This window comes from Carassius auratus, chromosome 24 (assembly GCF_003368295.1).
Source record: "Carassius auratus strain Wakin chromosome 24, ASM336829v1, whole genome shotgun sequence".
Classification (NCBI taxonomy): Eukaryota; Metazoa; Chordata; class Actinopteri; order Cypriniformes; family Cyprinidae; genus Carassius; species Carassius auratus.
Genome location: NC_039266.1, coordinates 17,097,753 through 17,121,729, shown reverse-complemented (window position 1 = coordinate 17,121,729; position 23,977 = coordinate 17,097,753). Strand labels below are relative to the sequence as shown.

The following is a 23,977-nucleotide window of genomic DNA, read 5'->3' as shown; positions in this document are numbered from 1 at the left end:
TATATATATATAAAGATAATTAGTAAGATTCCGTATCCAATATGTATATTAGTTTCTTTTTTACTATAATTTTTTTTATGAAATCCGAGAGCTTTCTAGCCCTACATAGACAGCAATATAATTACCACATTCAAGGGCCGGAAAAGAAGTAAGGACATTAATAAAATAAAGAAAACGCTGAATAAAGTTGTTATTTTTGTTTTCTTTGCACACAAAAAGTATTCTTGTACTTAAATAATATTACGGTTGAACCACTGATGTCACATGGACTGTTTTAGCGATGTCCTTACTACTTTCTGGACCTTGAACGTGTCAGTTCCCTTGCTGTGTGTGGAGGCTCAGAAAGCTCTCGGATTTCATCAAAAATATTATCATTTGTGTTCTGAAGATGAACGAAGGTCTTACTGGTTTGGAACGACATGAGGGTGAGGTCTTTTTCGAGTGAACTATCCCTTTGACCAAACCACCGTCGACAGAAGGCTCCTTGAAGGGTTGCCATCTTACCTCATAAAGTGTTTTTGTTGTTTTTTTCTAGAAAGATTTGGCAACACTTATGATTTAATACGTACTGTACCTTGTTCTCTGTGATTTCTTGCAGCTCTTACACAGAGAAGAGACACAACTCTTGATACGTGTTGAAATACGTTGTTAACACTACCTGAATTTTACAGCATTTATTTCTTCTGTAAAATGCGTTGGCACTTCTGTGAATTACTGAACCGTGTGTACAGAACTGGATTAAGCACTAAAAGTGACTTGACTTGACTTGACAAATAAATTTAGCTACAGGGTGTACTGTGTACTGCAGATGTGATTTTCTTTAAATCAATAAGATGTGTCTTTCTTTGTTCATGTAGTGGAGGTGCTCTTTAAGTCAGTGATTGCATGGTACATGCACATCTTGTATTGTCGCCATCAGTACTCTGAATCACAGTCTCGAAAATACCACCACAAGCACACACACTTGACAACAGCTCTCCATCAGACAGTAATCATTCACAAACTGCACACTCTCAAGCATCCTGGAATCAGGCCTCAAGTCTTTATTGTACAACTTTGATCTTTGTAGTACATATGGCTCTGATTTGTAGTTGAAGTTTATAAGATGCAACTTAAAGACCTCATCTTGTATTCATATCAACTTCCATGTGGACCCTAAAGCGTTAGCGACTCATTCTCATTCTGAAGTATCAGTTTCCATTCTTGGCGACATTGAGATGAGGTGTGAATTATGCTCAGCGAGAGCTGAGGAGAGAGGCGGGGAAGTGCTGCTGGTTTGAAGCTTGTATGTGTTTAACATGATGCAGGTGAACAGCAGATTCATCATGCCTCCCTCCCTTTGCGTTTCTTTTCCTCCTTCGATTGGTTAAATTATTTTCTCTTTCATACACCAGGAAAACAGAGCTTGCATTGCAGCTTTATAGACTTCTGGATCTTTCCAGAGAAGATTCCAAGTTCCTGCAGACACTTTCCTGTGCTTTTCAGCAAGAACTTAACAAGCCAAGTCATCTGAAGTGGAGTGCAGTTGCTTTTATTCTTTATCTCAAAAGAATTTGTTTCTGGGAAATACTTAGCTTGGATGCTGGAGACAAACTCTCCAGACTGGACTAGTCTAAGACGGCTGCACCGTCACACCATAGACTTTCCCACGGGGCTTCGGGAATCGACAGAAAGGTTTGAAACACTGTCAGGGCTGAATGGAGATCCCGCACCTCATGGCAGGATGCTGGCTGCTTTGAGGGAGCCCAGGCTGACACGAAGCCAGACTGATTTGGGCTGGAGCAGGATGGAGGATTCGCTGGCCTCACTTCCACATCGCTCTCTATGGGACTCTGAGGTATTTATAGTTCCATCAGCTTTGGCGATAACACTGGAGATGGGAAGAAAAGGAATTTGGGGATTTTCATGGAGGTGGACTTTACACAAGTCTTGTGAGCTTTACATAGGGGGCTGTCGAAAATCTCTGGGTGTGTTCAGAATGGAATACACATATTCTGCACAGTGTTTTCCACCTTTTTTTCCAAAATAATATTGAGAACAGAATGCAGTAAGCAACGATAAATGTTAATTTTGTCCTGACTTTTGGCAGTTCAGTCAAATGAGTCACTATGTAGATGAGGCTTCAATATTGATTATGATTCATTTGTCACTCTCCAGATTGAAGGTTGGGTGCATTGCATCGAGGGGGACAACAAAACACACAGTGTGCTTGTACAGAGTCTATACTTCATATTTTGGTATTGTAGTAGGTTTTTCTGGTATTTTATGACAAACATTGACATATTAATGGAAAGAGAATTCGAAATGAATAATAATTATTTTGAATTACCACTAATATTTTCCAGATAATATTATAATATAATTTATTTTACCTTTAGTACGGTGACAATGTAACAACAACTACATTGTCTTTATCATGCCACACATTTTAATATCCTTATTTTAGGAAAGAGTTCATCGTATTCCACATATTTGGTGGTCCTATGATTTGAAAACCGATTTTATAAGAATATATAATTTATTTTATATAATAATTTAACTACAACGTAAGCTTATGTATTTGTTAGTCTTTTTTAGATTTAGGTCTTTCTGCTAATATCTATATATTTTATTTCAACTATAGTATATTTCACATTTTTTATAGATTGTGTTTCAATTAACAATTGTAAGCTGTCTGACTTTGAACCTTTGCCTGGTGGACAGTCAAATGTATAAGAAAATATGATGGTGATATCTAGGCTGCAGACCACCATTTTTTAAGCCATTCCCTTCATCCCTAACTCCCCTCCCTTTCATTGACTTGGATGTATGTCATTGATTTCATTGCAAGAGTGCCCCACTACTAGTGGAAGCCTTGGAAGAATTGGTGATCACTTGGAATCTGCTTTGAAGCATATTTATTATTTATTAGTGATGTAGCATGTTTTGGCTGTTTTAAATATAAAAAAAATATATACATATCATAGATTTGTTTGAGGTGGGGTAATTTAAACACAATCTTTGGTCATGTCACAACCTTGTTGCACTGTGCTCTGTGGAGCTGCCTGACATATGAAGTAGACTTGCTTCCTCGGTCAGAATCGAGGGGTCAAGGGTCCATACACATAATCTTGCCTTGTCCACTTCACAAAGTGGAATGCACTTTAAAATGGCAGCGGGGATTCCCCTGAAGGGAAGTGCCAAGGGAAGTTTGTGAGTGTGTGTTTATAAGTGAAATGCAGCCATAGTGACCAGTGTTCAGCTGTATTAACTTAGCCACGATCAAAGCTGGGTAGATTACTTAGAAACTGTAGTCTGTTACTGAATCCAAATTACAAATCAAAAACTGTATTTAGTAATGTAATCTATTACATTACACATTTTAGGTAATGTAATCAGCCTACTTTTAGATTACTAAGTCGTTTATCAAATTGATTTAAATAGGATAATCTTGTACCATATTGATATAAAAATACATAAATAGAATAAGTAAATAATTCCAATGCATTAAACATTACGTTACATCAAGGTTTCCCAAACGGGTTTGTAAATGAACTGCAGGGAGTGTGTCAGTTTAATGAAAAGCAGATCATTAATGAAATCATAAAAATTATAATAAATTTAAAATAACATGAATCAAAATAAAACACTTACCAAAAAAATCTAATATTGATTTTGTTTTACCTGCATGTCATGTGACCATTAACCAACAGAGAACTGTGAACATGCAAATGTGATATTTCTTAATTATTAAAACACTTGTTTTAAAATTTCAGGCTGCTTCAAGTAAATCTATTAGGTGAATTATGTTCAGATGACAAAAAACGGTTGGAAATGTCTGCATTGCATTCAAATAAGAAAAAGGTTAAATTGTGCATTCTTTGTGTGAATGTCCACACAACTGTAAGACTTGAATATATAGAAGTGGTGTATAGGCTGTTTTAGAAAAGAACATTTAATAGATAAAAAAGAGGAAATTAGGAAGAATCAATTAATTGTGAATAATTTATTTACATTGTGTGAATACTATATAATTATGTCATCAATAAAAAACAACAACTGTAGTCTGATTATGAGTATTTTAAAATGTATTTTAATCTAATTACAAGTACTTACATTTTGTAATCAGTTAATACCCAGCTCTGGCCACTACATAAGACTGTCTAAAGAACTAGTTTTAATAACTAGAAGTTACTTTTTGGATTCAAATTAGGCCAGTCTACCTTTTTACGTAACTGATTTGACCAGTCTCAAAGAAAAAATTAGATAACTATTTTATGCAGCCGAATTTTGTATCATTTCAGTTGAACGTTGTCTAATCAACTACTCTTTCTTAATGCATCGTAGTGGGAGTTTTGTTATTGTTTGGGTCTCAGTATATTGAGCAATGGAGGGCTGTCTGTGCCCATAAACTTTCATCAGTTGCATGAGAGACACTTTACTGGTACGCCAACGTAGGATGACATCATCTCACCATGAGGACATGGAAAGCTGATGGATTAGAGGGGGAGACAGCGAAATGGATGGAGAGAGTGGGAGGAATAGAGTGAGGAAAGAAGAGCTTGAACGTTGTGTCTTTAGTCACCCTTCTCCACACCCACCGCTACCGGGATTGAGCAGGAGGATTGGGGGCGGTGTCATGGCAACCATGTGGGAAGCTGTCCGTCACATGAGCTTTCTACTGAGTTTGGTCCTGCTCTCTCTGTGCATCAGAAGCCCAGCAGCAGGCGCAGACTGCAGAGGGACTGCCGGGGCTCAACCCCTCCTCCCTCAGGCATGGAGCAGGGTGACGAGCCCCAGGTCGGCCCCGAGAACCCGTGGGACACAACGGCGCACTGCCGTGATGTGCGTGGCGTGGGTGAGAGTGATGCGTTTGCGACCGCATATTCAAGCCGCGTGTTCATTTAATGCTGCATGTTCAGGTTTATTATAGAGTTGAGGTGAATTAAGGAAAAGGAATTTCTCTCTGGCTGGTTTATTTGAATGTGTTTGTACATCTGTCAAAGTTTTTTGTGTTTCTAGTTGATGTAATTCTCTCACTGGCTTGTTGTCATCATTTCTCCAGGAAGAAGTGTCGGTTAAAGAGATCAGCATCACACATCATGTTAAAGAGGGCTCAGAGAAGGCCGACCCGCAGCAGTTTGAGCTCCGGAAGGTGCTCGGACAGGGCTCCTTCGGAAAGGTACGTCGCATTAATTTGGGGCTGTGAACTAAGATTTTGTTAATATACTGTATACATGATGGTACAAATTTATAAATGGGTTAAATTTCTGTTTTACTGTTTATAGCAAGGGTCTTCAACCTTATTAGTCCAAGGACTCCATATAGGTCCATGGAGAGACAGAGCAGGGACTGCTGTTGTTGTTGTAAACAAAACAAAAAATGTAAACAATTGATGAAAAAAAGTTTTATAAACTTAGCAACTAACTGAAATAAATATTTTTAAGTTGACATACTAAAATATTAAAATACTTATGAATGAAAATGAAAAAAGCAAATAAAATTACAAAAAATATCAAATATAAAAATAAAAGCTAATTCAAAATGTTAATAATATTATAGTATTTAAATAATAGGGGCCTCCTTGATACATGCTGGATATACAGTATATGGTGCTGTATTTGAATTAATAAATTTAATCAATATTATATTTTTGCTTAATGCATACTTTCCTTTTTCAACTTTTTTCAATGTATAATAAGTTTTCATTTGTTAACATTAGTTAACTGCATTAGTTAGCATGAACTAACAATAAACAACACTTCTACAGCATTTATTCATCTAAGTTACACATTTGTTTTAGATGGCATCTAAAAGTTGATTTCACATGACATTTTTTATTAACTAATTAGCTACATTAATAAAATAAAAAAGGTTAATCAAATGATTAACTAGGTTAATGTTGTAAAAATCTAAAAAGAAAGAAACTTACCTTCAAAAAATGATCAAACAAGGTTACTAAGTAATTAATGTATTACATAATCAAATGGTGCATATTATATATTACCTGTATGTGATGTTTAAAATATTTAGGTAAAAGACTGTGTTGTGTTAATATTGTTACTGTAATTTGAAATTACTCATACAGTGATATAAGATTTTGGTCATACCACCCACCTATACGAATGTATTTTTAGTGTTTGGTGTGTGTGTGTGTGTGTGTGTGTGTGTGTGTGTGTGTGTTTGCATTTGCATTGTGCTTTGAGAGGCAATCAGCACATATGAAAGCATGAGCCATGCACAGATGAAAAAACTGTCATTCATATTTTAACAACAATCTCAGTAAAATTACACGTGGAGCTAGTCATGGTCACTATGGTTACAGTGTCAAGGCACAGAACTAATTATGTTTTCAAGAAGAACTGATGAGCACAACAGATCCTGTTTTAAAGCATTTTTAATGTTCGATTTTGTTTGTGGGTTGCAGGTGTTTTTAGTGAGGAAGACAACAGGCCCGGATGCAGGACAGCTGTACGCAATGAAAGTGCTGAAAAAAGCCACCCTAAAAGGTATTAAGCAAGTCAATATTGGGTTTTCAGTGGCCAGTGCTGAGATCTAGAACAATGGCCAATATTACAGTATGTGCATGTACATACATACATACATGTTTATTTATTTACATTTTTCGCTAACTTTTAAATTATTTAAACAATAATGAAGCAATAAGGTATGCTTGTATGTAAATAATTAAAAGAGAAAAAGAAAAATGTATATAAAATATAATAAATGAATGTGAATGTATCATTTATTCAGTTATTCCTTTTTTTTGTTATATATAACACACAAGATGTACTCCTTACTAAAATGAAATTACCGTTATTTAACATATAATAATATGTAAATTGAATATTTAATCAAACTGCAATGCAATTGTTTATCATTCATTGACAAGACTGCTAGTACAATTTGAAATTAACACAAAGGGCAAATCCTATTTAAAACACTTGAAACAAATTTAATAAAACGGGAAGAATGATGTTTGATGTTTGGCCTTAGTCCTATAGCTGAGATATTAAAGGCAGTTCAAAAGTCTCATTAACACTGGGACTCCAGATTGCATTTACCTTTTCCACAGTAACCTGTTTAAGTTCTGTTTATTCTAGTGTTTTGGTTGGTTAATTCCCAGCTGTAGCTGTTTAAGAATGTAAATTGATGTTTGTGGAAGGGTACATCTATGAAAAAGCCCTTCCAGATGATAAACACATCTACATCCACAGGAGTAAATTGACTCTCCTCCCCCTACAGCTCTCAGCTTCTCTTGTCTCTCTGGCACTGCATTTTTCTCCCTACTTTATTTAATTAGTCATCCGGTGCCATCTGCATAATTCTGCTGTGGCAGATTTCTGGGCGGGGGGGAACGTTGTTAGTGAACTCAATGGAAGTAAAGAGAAGTGTTGTTATTTATGTGTGTGTTTTCAGTACGGGATCGGGTCAGGACTAAGATGGAGCGGGACATCCTGGTGGAGGTTAATCATCCCTTTATTGTTAAGCTACACTATGGTAAGTGCTGGTCATCAGCCAATCGGAATAAAGAACCGCTCTCGTTGTAATGTTCTGTTAGCCAATGAAGCCATTCTTTCTTTCTCACACTCCTCTCGTGTACTTGTGCAGCATTCCAGACTGAAGGAAAGCTTTATCTGATTCTGGACTTTTTAAGAGGAGGTGATCTCTTTACTCGACTGTCAAAAGAGGTAAATAGTGAGTGGTTACCCCAAGCAAAACATTTAAACCTTTAGCAGATGCTTTATCCAGAGCATAGTCTGATGTAGCCACCAACAGCTTAGAGAGGACAAGCCTGTCTGATTGGCCTGTCTTTCCTCAGGTGATGTTCACAGAGGAGGATGTGAAGTTTTATCTGGCAGAGCTGGCTTTAGCTCTGGACCATCTGCATGGACTAGGCATCATCTACAGAGATCTGAAACCAGAGAAGTACTGAATGCTCTCAAATAAATCCAATTTATACTCGAATTTAAAAGCACAATTCACCCAAATCAATGAAATTTTTTATTATTTATAACATTTATTATTTCATTCCAAACTTATTTATTTTAAAACAAAATGACCATCAAATTCCAAAAAGTGGGAATTTTTATTGTACTTTTTAAAAAAATAAAAAGAAGGGGAAAAAACCAAGTAAAGTATGGAAAGAGAATTTGGGAAAATGTTTTACATTAATTCAATTATTTTAAATGAATTTACATTTTTATTTAGCAAAGATGCATGATATTATTTAACAGTGACAGTATAGACGTTAATAATAAAGTATTACAGAAAATTATTTATTCATTATTAAGAAATAAATTATGTTCTTCTGTTTCTTACGATTTATATATATTTTGGGGGAAAAAGCATTTTAAATGGCAATAATATTTCACAAACATTACTGTTTTACTGCAGAAATGCAGCATTGGTGAACATAAGAGAATTTAATATATATATATATATATATATATATATATATATATATATATATATATATATATATATATATATAATTTTTTTTTTTTTTTTTTTTTTTTAAATCTTAAACAATCTTTTGAAAAATAGTGTATATTTTCCTTTCCATGCTTCCTTTTTTTGCGTTTTTTTTTATATCACTAAAACACACTCACTCACTCATTCCTTTTTTTCTTTTCTTTTTTATCCTTCATCACTGCTGTCTGTAAGGTCGTCCATAAATCACATTTATGTCTGGATAAAATAGGGCTATAAAATAATGGCTGTAGTCTTGTAGCTGTGACATATAGAGATATGTCCTCATGGCTCAGGGTGGGAATGGCAGTAAAAAAAGGGGTTCCTTTGTGTGAGTGTGTTCATGCTCTGTTAAATGACTTTTTAATGCTGTGAATCTGTGTAATTTCAGCATTCTCTTGGATGAGGAAGGCCACATAAAGCTGACAGGTAGGTAATTTCAGATTGCTGGAATGGCTGCATCAGCATGGTGCCACCTTGAGCGTTTAGGGCTTTGTGTTGATACCGTTCGACTGCAGCCTCATGGGAGGGCAGACAGACGGGGTTTATGACTATCTATATCACACTCATACTATATGACAAGGTGAATCGCACAGAGCTAATGTGTGGGAAATGAATGTGTAGAAAATGGAGTAGTTTCAGTTGTAGTTTTGAAACACTGATGTTGTCATACTAAAATTGTGTTTGTGTGTCTTCAGATTTTGGACTCAGTAAGGAGTCGATCGATCATGAAAATAAAGCATACTCTTTCTGCGGGACAGTAGAGTATATGGCTCCAGAGGTGGTGAACAGAAGAGGACACACTTATAGCGCTGACTGGTGGTCTTACGGGGTACTCATGGTAAGGGAGCACCACTTCCTGTGCTTCTTTACAATTTTTTTTTGCTAAATTTTACGCATTTTATTTTGTTATTCATTTGTATTAATAAGATAATAATGTTATAAATACATTTAAAAGATTTTGTTATTTTAAAAAAACATTTCGGAAATGTAAAAAAAATCATTATTAAATAATAACTAATATAAAATTATAACAAAATCTTGAACACTATCTAAACTGGGCAGGAGCAATCTGGAATAGTGTTCCATTAGGCAGTTAAGCATAAACAAAAATTATTAACATTACAGAGAAACAGCTTGTTTCGTTCTCCATCCTCAGTTTGAAATGCTGACTGGAACGCTGCCTTTCCAAGGCAAGGACCGCAAGGAAACCATGACTATGATTCTAAAGTAAGTGTGACGGCCTCATCCTTCCGCTATCCCGACAGAGACTCCACTCACACTATAATCTAAACACAGTCATCCACTCTGAGTGGGAAGAGCCAGCGGAATTGGTCTGTGTAACATCTGGATGCTAAGTACTGTAGAGATAAGGATAAGCCCTTGGTTTAGCTGACAGTGCTGTTTAACTTAAAAGACTAAGCACTTAACGGTCAGTAAACACTTAACCATACAAAAACACGTCACGTCACAGTGCGGCCTGCTGAAGAGTGAATAACGCTCCAGCGTGACACTAGCACTGCTGTGGGGGATAATTATAACCAAAGGTCTGCGCACAGTTTTACGGCTTTGATAAACTGTAGTAATGTGGTTTTAGTGGAATGACCACAGACATTTAGAGAAGGCAAGATGAGAGTTTGTCAATTACAATGTTCATCTGAGGCTTCTGCAGAGGACTGATAAGAACCCACTATTGCAACTGAAGTGAATACAGTAAGTATTAGCTGTGGAAGTGACATCAGTGCAGATGACAGTGACTCATTGTGTCTTTTCCCTCTGTTCTGTGTTATCTGACCTCCAGACTTGTGTAGACAGATTTTGGACCATAATTTGATTTTATCACCACAAGATCTGATACACATACACTGATGCTCATTCTGGTAAAAAAAACTGCTCACTTAGAAAGGAAGTGATTTTCTGGCTGACATCACATGTTTGGCATGTAAAGGCTGAAAGATTATGTACAAAAGACACTTAATTGGATAACAGAACATTAGAATTACAGTGTTCTTCAATCTCATTGGTAAACGACCCGCACTTAAAATTGTATAGCTTAATAATAAAGGGATGATCTCTGGCTTGACTTGTGACTTTTTTTGTGTGTGTGTAGGGCGAAGCTTGGAATGCCTCCGTTTCTGAGTTCAGAAGCTCAGAGTCTCCTCAGGAGCCTTTTCAAACGAAACCCTTCCAATAGATTAGGTAAGCCCACTCACATACTCTGATTTTGAAAAGTTTGGGTTCTTAATTCTATTCTATTCTATTCTACAAGGATACACTGAATTAACCACAAACATTTATATTGTAAAAAATATATATATATTTCAAATAAAAACTGTTCTTTTTAACTTTCTGCTCTTTAAAGAACCCAGAAAAAATACATAATTTTTTCCACAAAAAATGTACGGCTCAATTATTACAGCAATGTTTATAATAATAACGTAAATAATATTTCTTGACATTTCTTAATATTTCATATTAGAATGATTTCTAAAGGATCAAGTTATTTTTGCTTTTTACAGAAGTTAATTACATTTTATAATATATTAAAATAAAAGCAGTTATGTCAAATAATATTAATATTTAATTAATCAAACATTTAAATATATTGATTTTATTGTGCGTGACCTGTATTTTTTTTTCTTTTTTTACTTTGGTTAGCGTAAGAGACTCCTTAAATCATTAAAAACATAATACTGACCCCAACCTTTTAAATAACACTGACTGGATGGTCATTTCTGCAGAGTTAGTTATTCATATTTGATTTGAACGTGACTGTGGTCATCTGCAGGTGCTGGGCCAGACGGAGTTGAAGAGATAAAGAGGCACCAGTTTTATGTTACCATCGACTGGAATGTGAGTCTTTACAGGAACGTTTTTACAGGAATGACACTCTATTAATGTACGGTGGGTTTAATGTTTTATCGTGTCTTGTTTGTCAAAGAAATTATTTAGAAGAGAGATTCACCCACCCTTCAAACCAGCCTCTGGCAGACCAGACGACACATTCTACTTTGACCCAGAATTTACAGCAAAAACTCCCAAAGGTACATCAGCTTATCATAACGGACTATGTCTGGTGCTCGATCAGGTAGACTGTGTTTGCCATCCGTCTTTAACCCCCTCTCAGATAAAAACACGAAAACCTATTTATTTAAATGCTGCTAGACCTTTTGAAATCTGTCAGATTATTTAATCGTGTATTTAATGACTTGAACAAAGCCGCTGTGTGTTTTCTGCTAGACTCTCCAGGTGTACCCCCTAGTGCCAATGCCAATCAACTCTTCAGAGGTTTCAGTTTTGTGGCCATCAGCTCAGAAGAAGAGTCTCAACCCTTGCAGAGCAACAGTGTGAGCTCTATAGTTCAGGTATACACACACTTAAGCCTCTTTCCACGTAGTATATGCTGTAATGACTGTTTTTAGTGTCTAGCTATATGTCAGGTTTTATGTCAGCATTACATCTGGTTGCTTTCACTCCGTAGCAGCTCCACAGAAGTGTGTCTCAGTTCAATGATGCATATGAGGTGAAGGAGGATATCGGGGTTGGCTCATATTCCATCTGCAGACGCTGCATACAGAAAAGCACAGGAATGGAGTATGCAGTGAAGGTGAGAAATGAGTCATATTAAACCAACACACTGACTGGTTGCTTTCATTGAGGCAGTAAGCCACCATCCAGAACACTTTAGCAAATTAATAATAATAAAAAAAAAAGCATTTGAAAACGAAATGATTTTTAAATGTCCCAGTCATTATTGGATATTTAACTGTGCCTGATCTTTTTCCATTATATTTAGGTTAAAAATAAAGCACAAAAAAATAAAATTAATAATTTTAATTGTAAATGTAGTCCTCATAACATAACATAAATGTATCAAAAAGGAACACTCATAAATAATGATATAATAATAATTATTACTAAAAACAAAAAACGTAATATATTTTTTTATAAATCATATTAAATCGAACTTTAAATGAGAGTTAAACGTTATTTAAAATAATTTATGTATTGACATAATTATTCATTTTTAATAATAAAAAACACTACCAATTTATTATCTTTGTTAAATTGTATTATTTAACAAAATAAAATTTGTTGATTTTGCTTCCATTGTCCTCATTTGTAAGTTGCTTTGGATAACAGCGTCTGCTAAATGACTAAATGTAAATGTAATATTTAGCATATAACAATGAATATACTTTTTTTTAATAGTGGACATTATAATACAGAAATTCACTTCCATCAATTGAATTTTAGTTTTTATTGTTTTATTTTCAATATATATCTAGTTATTTAAAATGTAGACAGCATTCATTTTTAAGTATTTTTGGCCTTTTGAAAGACAATTAAGTACTGCCTTTTTTTAAAAATGACTTTCTTGGACATTGTAATATATCTCTCTATATTTTTCTTGTTTAGATAATCAGTAAAGTTAAACGGGATCCAACAGAGGAGGTGGAAATTCTGTTACGCTATGGACAGCATCCAAATATAATCACCTTGAAAGACGTGAGTGTTTAGAAACAAGGATGCAATCTTTTTATTTTCCTCCGTGAGGTTGAAAGACAATAGTCTGTGGCGGCAGACTCTGAACTTTGTCTTAGTGGCTAAACACAATTATATTAAGGTAATGTCTTGTTCTTTTCAAAGAGCATTGATGTGTTTACCTAAAACCGATTCTGGAATGAGAGTAGTGTAATGAGTTTCTGCCCTCATAGGGTTTCCTCCAAATTACTCGGAGCAGGTTATCCATTGTTCATATTCATTTAGCAGTGTATTAGTATTATTGTTTCCAGTGTTTCCTTACATTATAAATGCATCTTCTTCAAGTGTTCCTTAAACATGGCATTGATTGCCTTCTGACACAACGTTTGTTTCGCTGCAGATGTAAACATCCTGATTCATGCTGTTATGTATTGCAGAATTGGTTTCTACAGCATTTAATGAAAATTGATGTTAGTAATAAAATAGAAGAGATGTTGAATTTAAACTGATTAGCGATGATCGAGTAATATAACTGCGTCACTGTATGCAGGTGTACGACGATGGCCGCTCAGTGTATCTGGTGACAGAGCTGCTGAAGGGAGGGGAACTGCTGGATAAGATCCTCAGACAGAAGTTCTTCTCAGAGCGGGAGGCCAGCGCTGTGCTGTACACCATCACAAAGACTGTGGAGTACATGCACAATCAAGGGGTATGTGACCTCTCTAGAGCTCGAACTCTAGCATGTGCGCAATACATCAGAGACAATAGCTGAGGGAATGAAACTTAAAGCCCAGCTGAAGTACATTAAGATTGTGATCTTGGGAAACACATGAGGCTTTGCCTTGGTCTTACCATATACTGGTTTATAATGACTCTGATGCAGATAAACTCAACATTAGAAGCCAGTTTGGTCTCATTCAAGCCGCAATAGATGTACACTGCCATTCAAGTCTATTTGATGAGAAATAGTCAAGGCAAGGCAAGTTTATTTATATAGCACATTTCATACACAAAACTGTAATATTGTGAAATATTATCACAATGTTTTTTTATTTTAAACTGTTTTGAAAAATGTCATTCATTCATGTGATGCAACTTTTGATCAATTTAATGTGTCCTTGCTAAATGAAAGGTATTTATTTCTTTAAGAAAAAAGAAATCACACTGACTCCAAACGTTTGAACGGCAGTGTAATATAACTGTACATAATACAATTTAAATGTAAAATAACAGTAATGATTTGAATTAGAAATGATTATTTAAAATGTTTTAAAAAAATTATTTAAACGGTTCGTGAGCCGCCTTGGTTTATGCAAGCTTCCTTTCCTCCTCATTAGGTGGTTCACAGAGATCTGAAGCCCAGTAACATTCTTTATGTGGATGAATCTGGGAATCCCGAGTCCATCCGGATCTGTGACTTTGGCTTTGCCAAGCAGCTGAGAGCGGAAAACGGACTGCTGATGACGCCCTGTTACACTGCCAACTTTGTGGCCCCAGAGGTACATTTTACATGTCGGAGGAGGCACAGGATTTTGTCAAATAAAAGTCAGTTTCTTAATCCAAAAAAATAATAATTTTGGTCCTCAGGTGCTGAAGAGACAGGGGTATGATGCTGCCTGTGATATCTGGAGTTTAGGTGTCCTTTTGTACACAATGTTAACTGGGTAAGTAAGTATGTAAACCTAGCACTATAGTTTTCAAAATGTGTTTGTATTCAACTGACACTGGGCTTTTTCTCAGATTCACTCCATTTGCTAATGGCCCAGAGGACACACCAGAGGAGATTCTAGCTCGAATCGGCGGTGGGAAGTTTTCTCTCACAGGCGGATACTGGAGCTCTGTTTCATTTGAGGCAAAGGTACCTACTTGAGAAGAGCATCTAAATTACACTCTTCAAAAATCGTCTCCTTAAAGATCATTCAAACACCTCGTTTTTTACAGGACTTGGTGTCTAAGATGTTGCATGTAGACCCCCATCAGAGACTAACAGCTGCACAGGTGTTGAAACATCCCTGGATCCTTCACAGAGACCAGCTTCCCAAATACCAGCTGAACAGACAGGACGCCCCCCATCTGGTCAAGGTTTGGTCCTGTCCACACATTATCCTTTGGAATAAAGCTTATACATCTAATTTTAATTTAAAAAATATTCCCATAAATATTTTACTTTGCTCTTAGACTTAATTTATATTTGAAATGCTCCTAGAATACACAAGGGTCCCAAATTCACAGAAATGATTTTTTTTTTTATATCAAGGAAATGTACTGTATTTTTATAGTATTAGCTTTATATTCTTTTAAATATTATTAAATTTATATTTAAATTATATATATATATATATATATATATATATATATATAAAGCTATATATATATATATATAAAGCTATATATATATATATATATATATATATATATATATATATATATATATTTTTTTTTTTTTTTTTTTTTTTTTTTTTAATTTTTTTTACATGCTTTCTTTTAGTAGATAAGGACTAATTATTATGACTGACGATAGATAGATAGATAGATAGATAGATAGATAGATAGATAGATAGATAGATAGATAGATAGATAGATAGATAGATGTGTATATATATTTATCTAGAATTTATTTGTGTTTATTTTTTTTACATTTTATAAAAAGATGAAAAATTTCAGTAGACAGGTTAATTCAGGAAGGTTTGTATGAAATCTTTCCTCCTGTAGGGGGCGATGGCTGCTACATACTCAGCCTTGAACAGGAACGTTCCTCCCATGCTGGAGCCCGTGGGCTGTTCTATTCTCGCTCAGCGCAGAGGAGTGAAGAAACTGACCTCCACTGCTTTATGAGCAAATCCCTTCCACCTCCAGCCCTGTGAACTCATGCTTGGTTTGAGCACAGCCAGAACTCGGCTTGCTTGCTGCCCACCATGCATCATGGCCTTAGAGCCAAGCGTAGATTCTGAGGACCCCTGGTGGACAATCAAAATCTTCCTTCACTGGTTACTACGAGGGCCAATAAAAACAGTTCGGCCTGTACAATCACGCCTCTGCCTCTAAACTCAAACCAATAAAGAATCTGTGGACTATTTCTGAGGAGCAAATTACCTGTGTATGAATATAAACATACTGCATCTCAGTCATTATAAAAAGGTAAGATGTATTCAGGGAGGATGTGGATTTAAGAGGACGACAACAAATTCCTGCACCGTAGTGTGCGCACAGTTGCGAAAAGCTCCAGTTGTATGGGGATGTTGTATACGGGATGCGTTCCTGTCAGGCAAACACTGAATATTCAAATTGTATCCTGTTCTGGCCTATTATTTTACATCATTAATGCCACATTGCATATTTAAGTCCCAGCAAACCTTGTTCTCCAGTCATTTTTGGATAGCGAACTTGGAGAGACTCCTTCAGCAGATCCATACAAGAATATAAGTTGAGTCCAAATGTTTATAATACAGCTGCTGGCGTTAGTTTTTAGCGTACCTTTTATAAAACGACATTGTGAACGAGGTCCAAAGCACAAAAATGCAGAGGAGGCCTACATGTAAAAGGCACAGAATGTCAAATAGAGAACTCAGGTGAAACGCAATACATTATACAAAAAAGAAATAAGCTGGGACGGAAATTTAAAAGGCTGTAAACCTGCTGACCTGTTTATTTGTTTGGATGTAGAGAATTACAGAAATGCTCAGAGATTTAATTTTTTAGTGACTACTTACAGCCTTGACATATTTTTATAAATGTGCATGGGCAAGATGCTATATTAGCTCTGTGCAAGTGGCATGACTGAGGATGTTTTCCCCCTTTAATATATTTTAAAATTCTTCTTATGATTCCTTGCAGGTTTTATTTTTGTTTTTGTTTTTTTTTCTGAGCAAGTTTAAATATGTTGTGCATTTTTCTTTTCATCTCAGTTGTATTTTTCCCGTCTTTGACTTGGAAGAGTTCTGGAAATGTTGCTGTCCATATAGCAAGCTGCTATTCTGTTCTTTCTTTTGTACATGTAGAAAATAAAGTTTGCCATTTTTACAAAAACACTTTATTATGACTGTAAATGTCTTTTTTTGCACTGTTGTCATTTTTATAGAAAGTGTTCATCATGGGAGAGCAAAAATATGAAATTGTATGTTTCAACACTATATTAACTATTTATAATTCAGGTTTTTAATAATTTTGCATGTTTAGTTTGCAGTGTGACTGAGCCTTTAGAAACAAATTTGCTAAATATATATATACTACCATTTACAAACCATATTGGTGTAAATTAAAACACTAATATGATGAAATATTGTTACAATTTAAAAACTTATTTTTAAAATGTATTCCTGTAATGTATAAAGCAGAATGTTCAGTCTCCAGTGTCACATGATCCTTCAGAAATCATCCTTATATGCTGATTTGATGCTCAAGAAACATTTATTAGTATTATCAGTGTTGAAAACAGTTGTGCTGACGAAATTTTTTTGAGGAAATCATGACACCTTTTCCAAATGAATAGAAAGTTTAAAAGAACAGCATTTAACAGAAATTATAATTGTCTTTACTGTCACTTTTGCTCGATATAATGCAGCCCCGTGCTAAATAAAAGTATTAAATTTTCATTAAAAAGAGAGAAACTAATGCCAAACCTATAAACTAATGTGTTTATAACTATAAAATGCAGAAAATAGAACCATAAATGCGTCTCTTCGCATCAAGACTTTGACCACAACAATTGGTCTTCAAGTAATAATCATACATGATATTTGAATACTGTTTTAAAGAAATGCATTGTATAAAATATATGTCTTTGTAAACATGCACATAGAATGTCTAAACATTATTAGCAGCTAAACATTATTACTAACACCACAGAGACTTACATTTTCTACATGATATAAAGATAATCAAATGGACATACAATATATCGTTACATATTCTGTAAAAAGAAATACAGAAATTTTGCCTACAATTACAATTTGTAGTTTAACTAACCATGTAGCTAACATTTATACAGAATTAGGCCCTTAGGTTTAATCATAAACCTACCTAACTAGTGAAAGGAAACATGGGTTTTCACCTTTGGTTAGCTAAAACTGTTAATTCATTATACAATTCTTGTTTAGACTTGAGATCTCATTGTGTGCCAGAGCTTTCCTCGCTCTTCTCCATCTCTTCATGGTCATTTTGGGGAAGTTCCTTTTCCACAACCGCATTTTCAGACTCCAAACCTTCGGCTGCTGCCGGATCCACTGGATTCCCAGACAGACCCTGCATCTCATCTTCACAGAGCAGCTCCATCTCAGCTTCTTCCTGCCTCACGGTGACTGGATCCATTCCTTCCTCAGAGCTATTCACACTCAAGAGACTGATTTCGGGATCGTCGGGCTGGTTCTCAACAGACTCGTCATCGGGCTGCTGTTTGGGAAGGCTCTTGTGCTCATGGGTGGCCATGTGTGAGGTGTAGCCTCGCTGTGAAAAATAAATTTTGCAGATGTCGCAGTAGAACGGGGTCATCACGTTGTGTTTGTCCATGTGTTTGACGTAGCCGTTGACTCTTAGGAACCCCTTATCGCAGGTCTTACACAAGAGTTTCTCTCCAGCATGAGATGACTTGAGATGCTGAATGAGGGAACCTCTAAACTGAAAGCTCTTTTCACAGATGGGGCAGATGCATGTGAGTATAGATGAGTGATGTTTCATGTGAGCAACGAGGGCAACTTTGTAGCCGAAACGCCTGGGACATAAGTGGCACTTGAACGGCATGGTCGACTCGGCATCCTCGTGAACCTTCTGGTGAGCTTTCAAAAAAGCTTGATGGGGGAAGCCCTTTCCACAGTGTTGGCACACAAACCTCCCTTCTGGATTCTCCTTAGTGTGTATGACTCGATGGCTCAGAAGGAGACCCATTTTATGAAACCTCTCCCCACAAATTGAACAAATATAAAACTTCTCTTTGACTTCGGATTCGGTTTTATTTTTAGCGTGATTGGCCCGCCGGTGCTTCATCAGGGTGCGTCTACTGCGGAACCTCTGGCCACAAGTTAGACAGTTGATGTACTTTCTGCCATGATCTTCTCTAAACCCGGAAATTTCGGTCGAGATGCCGTCCTCAGTAACGGCTAGCTCACTCTCTTCATCTTTAACACCCTCATCGGGTGAGGAGATCAGCGCTTGTCCAAATGTAATGTTGGAGCTCAGCTCATATTCAAGAGGCTCCTCTTTGACACAAGCAAGCGAAACAGCCTCAGAAATGGTGATCTTACATGTGTCATCTGCCAAACTCTCACCTTCTGCTTCCTGTCAGATACAATATGACACAGTATACTATTACATATTATTATACATAGATAGATAGATAGATAGATAGATAGATAGATAGATAGATGTGTTTACATTTAAATTACATACCATCATTAAATGTAACTGTACTTTAAGTGTAATTATATAAAGTTTATAAATCATATATAATAAATAAAATGAAGATGTTACCTGAATCCCCCTTTCTGACTCAGGTGATCGATTAAGAGTTAGTACTGTAGGAACAGCATCCACGCTTAGTATCATGCATGTAGTGTAACCCAGATCCATTTTGAAGTAGTTCTCCTCGGAGAAATGTTGCCCGCACACTCGGCATGAAGAGGTTGGGTCTTCAGCTTTACTGTCTTCGATAAACTTTAACCACAGACTGCGTCTTTTCGGATCCTCGGGTAACATGTAATGAATAATGGTGTCCGATCGGTTCGGACAACCACCTACCACACATTTATGCAGCATGTTTACAACGCAACTGACTTGAGCCTTAATATGAAATGTTTAGACTAAGCTGTTAATTGCATCTACATTGCATACGATCAATTGATCATAGTAGAAAATTCCACTTTGAGACCTTTTAAATAGTGAAAAGGCGTTCAAACCAAGGCGCAATGCTGTTTCTTCTGATGCCACATTTTGATGAAGAAACTATCGCCACCTAGCGGATAGGAGGACAAGTACATTTCTTGCGATTAGTTTGTTTTTTAATCTTAGATTTATTTTTATTAAGCACTTCTTTCTTTTCAACTGTATTTTTATCCGTGTTAACATCTATACCTTTAGCTTTACATAATATATATATATATATATATATATATATATATATATATATATATATATATATATATATATATATATATATATATATATATATATATATATATATATATGTTCTTTTTTCTTTTCTCTTAAACAATTATTTATTTAATTATTTATCCTATAAATTTTTATATATTATTATCATATCATATCGTTTCAGATAATAATACATTTTATTTAGCCCACTACCATAAAAATTCATATTCTATCAGTATCAGCTCCTGAGCTGAGCTGGTGGCGGTTCTGAATAAAGTTTTGCGCTGTTGAAAGAGGCGATCTGCGCATGCGTCGTTGTCAGCTTTTCTCGCTAGCGGCGCTGATCTGTTAACAACAGCACGTTTGAAATAGTAAAAAAAAAAAAAGTAAAATATTGTTATCATTCCATAACGTTTCTGATTATTATTCTAGAGCCTTCGACGTCGTTTAAAGAACATGCCGAAAAATAAAGGTAAGGTGGTATGTCAAGATACCCATGTGAGATGTTAGCACTGAATTTAGCACACAAGGTAACGTGTGATATTGAATGTCGCAGTTTATTGTCAGTGTTTGATGTTTAATTGTGGCAGTTGAATTAGTTTTTGTTTCTGTATTTGATTTGCGTTTTGGTTCATAATGTAAAATAAAAGCTGCTTGTCAAGTAATGTAAAGGATGTGTTTGGCCCCCATGTGTTGTGTTAGTCAGGTAACGTTAACGTTACTTATGGAGAGCGGACCAGTTTAACGTATTTTGATCTTTTACAGGCTTATAAATCATTACGTTTAATATACGTTTAATGCGCTAATATTTTTAAAAGCGATCATACATGCTAAAGTTAAATAAATAAACGTGAAATTAAGATGTCATCGTAATGGGTGTTGAGTGTGTGTACTTTGCTCAGTCATTAGGCAACACTTCGTTGTTATCATAGGACTCTGTATTGTGTTAATAAGATGGTGTTTTTCAAAGTTTTTGATTGTATCTGAGCACATTAAATTTTTCTGTAACCAGGAAAGGGAGGAAAGAATCGGCGACGTGGTAAGAATGAGAATGAATCTGAGAAAAGGGAGCTGGTGTTTAAAGAGGATGGACAAGGTGTGTTGAAATACTCTTGTGTATAATGAGTTTTCCCTACTCTTCAAAACATGATCTGCTTTTGGCTGTATCCTTTTATTTTCCTCTTCTAGAATATGCTCAGGTCATCAAGATGTTGGGAAATGGGAGGCTGGAGGCCATGTGTTTTGATGGAGTCAAGCGGCTTTGTCACATCCGAGGAAAGCTCCGGAAAAAGGTGCACTTTACAGATCCAGTCTGTGATGCTTCAGACTGAATGCAGATTCAGCATTTCCATCACTTTGTGAATGAGATTGGCTTTGTGGACTGACAGAAATGGTTAGACCTATCAGTCAATATTGTTTGATGAACCTAAGTAATGTAACTAATTTTAACTGTGGAAAATTTCAGCAGAAGACAAAATGTTGTTTTAGCGGTTTTTCATGTCTTCATCTTTTTTTAATTTAGGTGTGGATTAACACATCAGACATTATTCTCATTGGATTAAGGGACTACCAGGTTTGTTAAATATTTTTTCATATTTTATGTAATATTATACATAATATAGCTTTAATATAATTAAATATGATTTAATATTAAAAACACTTTTTACTATAATAATTGACTGCCAGGTATGTTCAATATTTAATATAATTATGTATTGTAACATTTTGTCAATTGTATACCTTGTATAATTTATTTAGAGATCGCAATGAAATAGCCTTGATGCTTGCATGGAGTTAAAAAGAGAATAAATGTTGTATTTTCAAAATACTATTTTGAAATTTTAATAAAAATAGAATTGTTATACTCATTGGATTAAGGAGTTTAAGGGTTTAGATATGTATTTTAATATAATTAATTATACTAATATAGCTGTATCCAAATCCAATAATCATATTTTATGATTTTAATATATTTAAATATAAATGTATTAGGAATTCCATATAAATTTCATTTGTTTGCCTGGAAAGAAATGAGTTTACAGTATTTTGCCATTTAAAAGCTTTAGTCTTTCAATTTAAAAATAAGATTCATGCTGCTGATGAGACTACAGTTCTCTTAAGCACGGGCTTTTTATGAAGTGAATATCTGACGTTCTTAATTCTGAAACTTCTTTTCAGGATAATAAAGCAGATGTCATTTTGAAGTATAATGCTGATGAGGCTCGGAGTCTGAAAGCCTATGGAGAGCTTCCAGAACACGGTGAATATATTTATTCTGAAAAACCTGGTTCTTGATAAATGGAGGTTCTTGGCTTACAGTATGCTGATCTTTTTGCTGCACTGTATTAAATGCCTTGTCATTAAATTCTTACTGTTGGTGCCTTGCAGCCAAAATCAACGAAACTGATACCTTTGGGCCTGGTGATGATGATGAGATTCAGTTCGATGATATTGGTGATGACGATGAGGACATTGATGATGTAAGTACTAAAACAGTCTTACATTCATCTGAAGTTTAAGATTAATTTTAAAAACTAAATGTTGTGATTAATTGAAATGGAGATGTGATATTTTTTTTTTTCTTACAATACCATGTTCCTTCCCCAGATCTAAGAGGAAAACGCTGGGAAGTGAATGTTTCTCAACCCCGAAGCGACAACATCCTCACATCCCCCCTTGAAGTAGCCCCTCCATCATTATGTACACGGAGGCTCAAGTTTTAGGTTTCTCTGACTAATGACATGACTGCATTTTCACCTTCAATCCATTTTGTTATCTTTTAATGTATTTATATTGATTTCACATCATGTGGAATTTAGTTACAGTACAGAATCTATGGATTCGCAATAAAAAGATAACCAATTTTATGTTTGGTCTTGCAGTCTGTATCCTAATAGACATGTTTAAAAGCTCTGTAAAGGTGAGTGAAACTCTTTTGGTAAAAGCTGATATCTCTAGAATTCCTCTTGTCTTTTTTAATGTTTTTGAAGTCTCTTATGATTTACTGGTCACACAGTGATGCATTGGACGATGCATTTATTCAGAAAGCTTATCTGATTTGCTCTTTGTTTGAACCCATCCTAATTTTCTACTTAAGACAATAATGATTGAATACTTATTTTGCAGGGCTGCTGAATTTATGAAAGTAACTAATCTTGAAGCTCTATCTATTACTTCACAGTTGTTACTTCACAGTAGTTACAACGTAATTGCTTGAAACTAAACTACAGAAAACATCAGCAACTGAAATATTTGTAAGATGAAAACGGACACTTTTTTTTTTTACTTTTTAAAATGATAGCTCACAAAGCAGATAACCAGAATAAGGAAGTATTTTTGTATGCAAAGTACAAATAGGCTAATCAATGCAAGGATTATGAGAGTTTATTGATTGTGTTCTTGCAGACTGGCCCTTTTGGATGAGCATGATGCTTGTTGGTTATAACTTGTTAATTTTAGGTGTATTGTGTTGATGAGCTTATGATGGTTGCTTTTTGTCCTCTGCTGCTTTTGATCAGAAAACCTGTTATTTTGAAATAAAATCCAACAACATTCAAAATCCTACAAATGTGTATTTTAAGCCTTTTAAATATCATTGTCCTATTTTTTTATTATTTATCTTCCACCAGGTTTCCTTATTTTGTGGGATTTTTTTTAACCTCCAATATTTATGAAAAGAACAATCTTTTAATATATTGTCTTTATTGTTGCAGGTGTTTTGGATATAATAAAATGCAGTATATTTATAGTAAGTGTGTGTCTAGCCGTAGGCCTGAGTGATATTAGTCACTGTGTTTCACCCCGTCACGTGTGTTGCAGTGTGAAAAACAAAGTTAGCCTATAGCACATGCATCTACATGTTCAGACAGATGTTAACACAGACTTGGAGGACAATACTGTAGTGTGAAAATAGCCCATATGTTCCATAATATCATATTTGGTTTGTGGTTGTTAAAATTGT

The 23,977-nt window shown here is 35.2% G+C and overlaps 3 protein-coding genes across 5 annotated transcripts in view; 2 read left to right on the top strand and 1 right to left on the bottom strand.

Annotated features, from left to right (window-relative positions):
* Window positions 1-16,969, top strand: part of LOC113042463 (ribosomal protein S6 kinase alpha-3-like) — a 41,998-nt gene extending 25,029 nt beyond the window's left edge. The window contains exons 1-21 of one of the 3 annotated variants that reach the window (XM_026201341.1): window positions 4,257-4,837; window positions 5,045-5,161; window positions 6,407-6,488; window positions 7,399-7,479; window positions 7,591-7,670; window positions 7,802-7,908; window positions 8,843-8,880; window positions 9,150-9,292; window positions 9,611-9,681; window positions 10,562-10,650; window positions 11,240-11,304; window positions 11,393-11,495; window positions 11,692-11,816; window positions 11,936-12,058; window positions 12,871-12,960; window positions 13,487-13,645; window positions 14,274-14,435; window positions 14,524-14,600; window positions 14,677-14,794; window positions 14,878-15,018; window positions 15,649-16,969. In XM_026201341.1, coding sequence (XP_026057126.1) covers window positions 4,499-4,837; window positions 5,045-5,161; window positions 6,407-6,488; window positions 7,399-7,479; window positions 7,591-7,670; window positions 7,802-7,908; window positions 8,843-8,880; window positions 9,150-9,292; window positions 9,611-9,681; window positions 10,562-10,650; window positions 11,240-11,304; window positions 11,393-11,495; window positions 11,692-11,816; window positions 11,936-12,058; window positions 12,871-12,960; window positions 13,487-13,645; window positions 14,274-14,435; window positions 14,524-14,600; window positions 14,677-14,794; window positions 14,878-15,018; window positions 15,649-15,771 — 2,433 coding nt within the window. In that variant the 5' untranslated portion in view covers window positions 4,257-4,498 and the 3' untranslated portion in view covers window positions 15,772-16,969. Of the gene's footprint in view, window positions 1-4,256; window positions 4,838-5,044; window positions 5,162-6,406; window positions 6,489-7,398; window positions 7,480-7,590; window positions 7,671-7,801; window positions 7,909-8,842; window positions 8,881-9,149; window positions 9,293-9,610; window positions 9,682-10,561; window positions 10,651-11,239; window positions 11,305-11,392; window positions 11,496-11,691; window positions 11,817-11,932; window positions 12,059-12,870; window positions 12,961-13,486; window positions 13,646-14,273; window positions 14,436-14,523; window positions 14,601-14,676; window positions 14,795-14,877; window positions 15,019-15,648 lie in introns of those variants that run through there. The other 2 variants (XM_026201339.1, XM_026201342.1) reach the window with 2 other exon arrangements.
* A 355-nt stretch (window positions 16,970-17,324) lies between these two features.
* LOC113042465 (zinc finger protein 112-like) lies at window positions 17,325-19,854 on the bottom strand. The gene is made up of 2 exons (XM_026201344.1): window positions 19,399-19,854; window positions 17,325-19,206 (listed from the first exon to the last, which is right to left on the bottom strand). The coding sequence occupies exons 1-2, from the start codon at window positions 19,681-19,683 to the stop codon at window positions 18,043-18,045; spliced, it is 1,449 nt and encodes a 482-aa protein (XP_026057129.1). The 5' UTR covers window positions 19,684-19,854; the 3' UTR covers window positions 17,325-18,042.
* Window positions 19,855-20,313: 459 nt separating this feature from the next.
* eif1axb (eukaryotic translation initiation factor 1A X-linked b) lies at window positions 20,314-23,580 on the top strand. Its single transcript, XM_026201338.1, has 7 exons — window positions 20,314-20,488; window positions 21,029-21,112; window positions 21,205-21,308; window positions 21,539-21,589; window positions 22,195-22,276; window positions 22,405-22,496; window positions 22,624-23,580. The coding sequence occupies exons 1-7, from the start codon at window positions 20,473-20,475 to the stop codon at window positions 22,627-22,629; spliced, it is 435 nt and encodes a 144-aa protein (XP_026057123.1). The 5' UTR covers window positions 20,314-20,472; the 3' UTR covers window positions 22,630-23,580.
* Window positions 23,581-23,977: the final 397 nt, after the last annotated feature.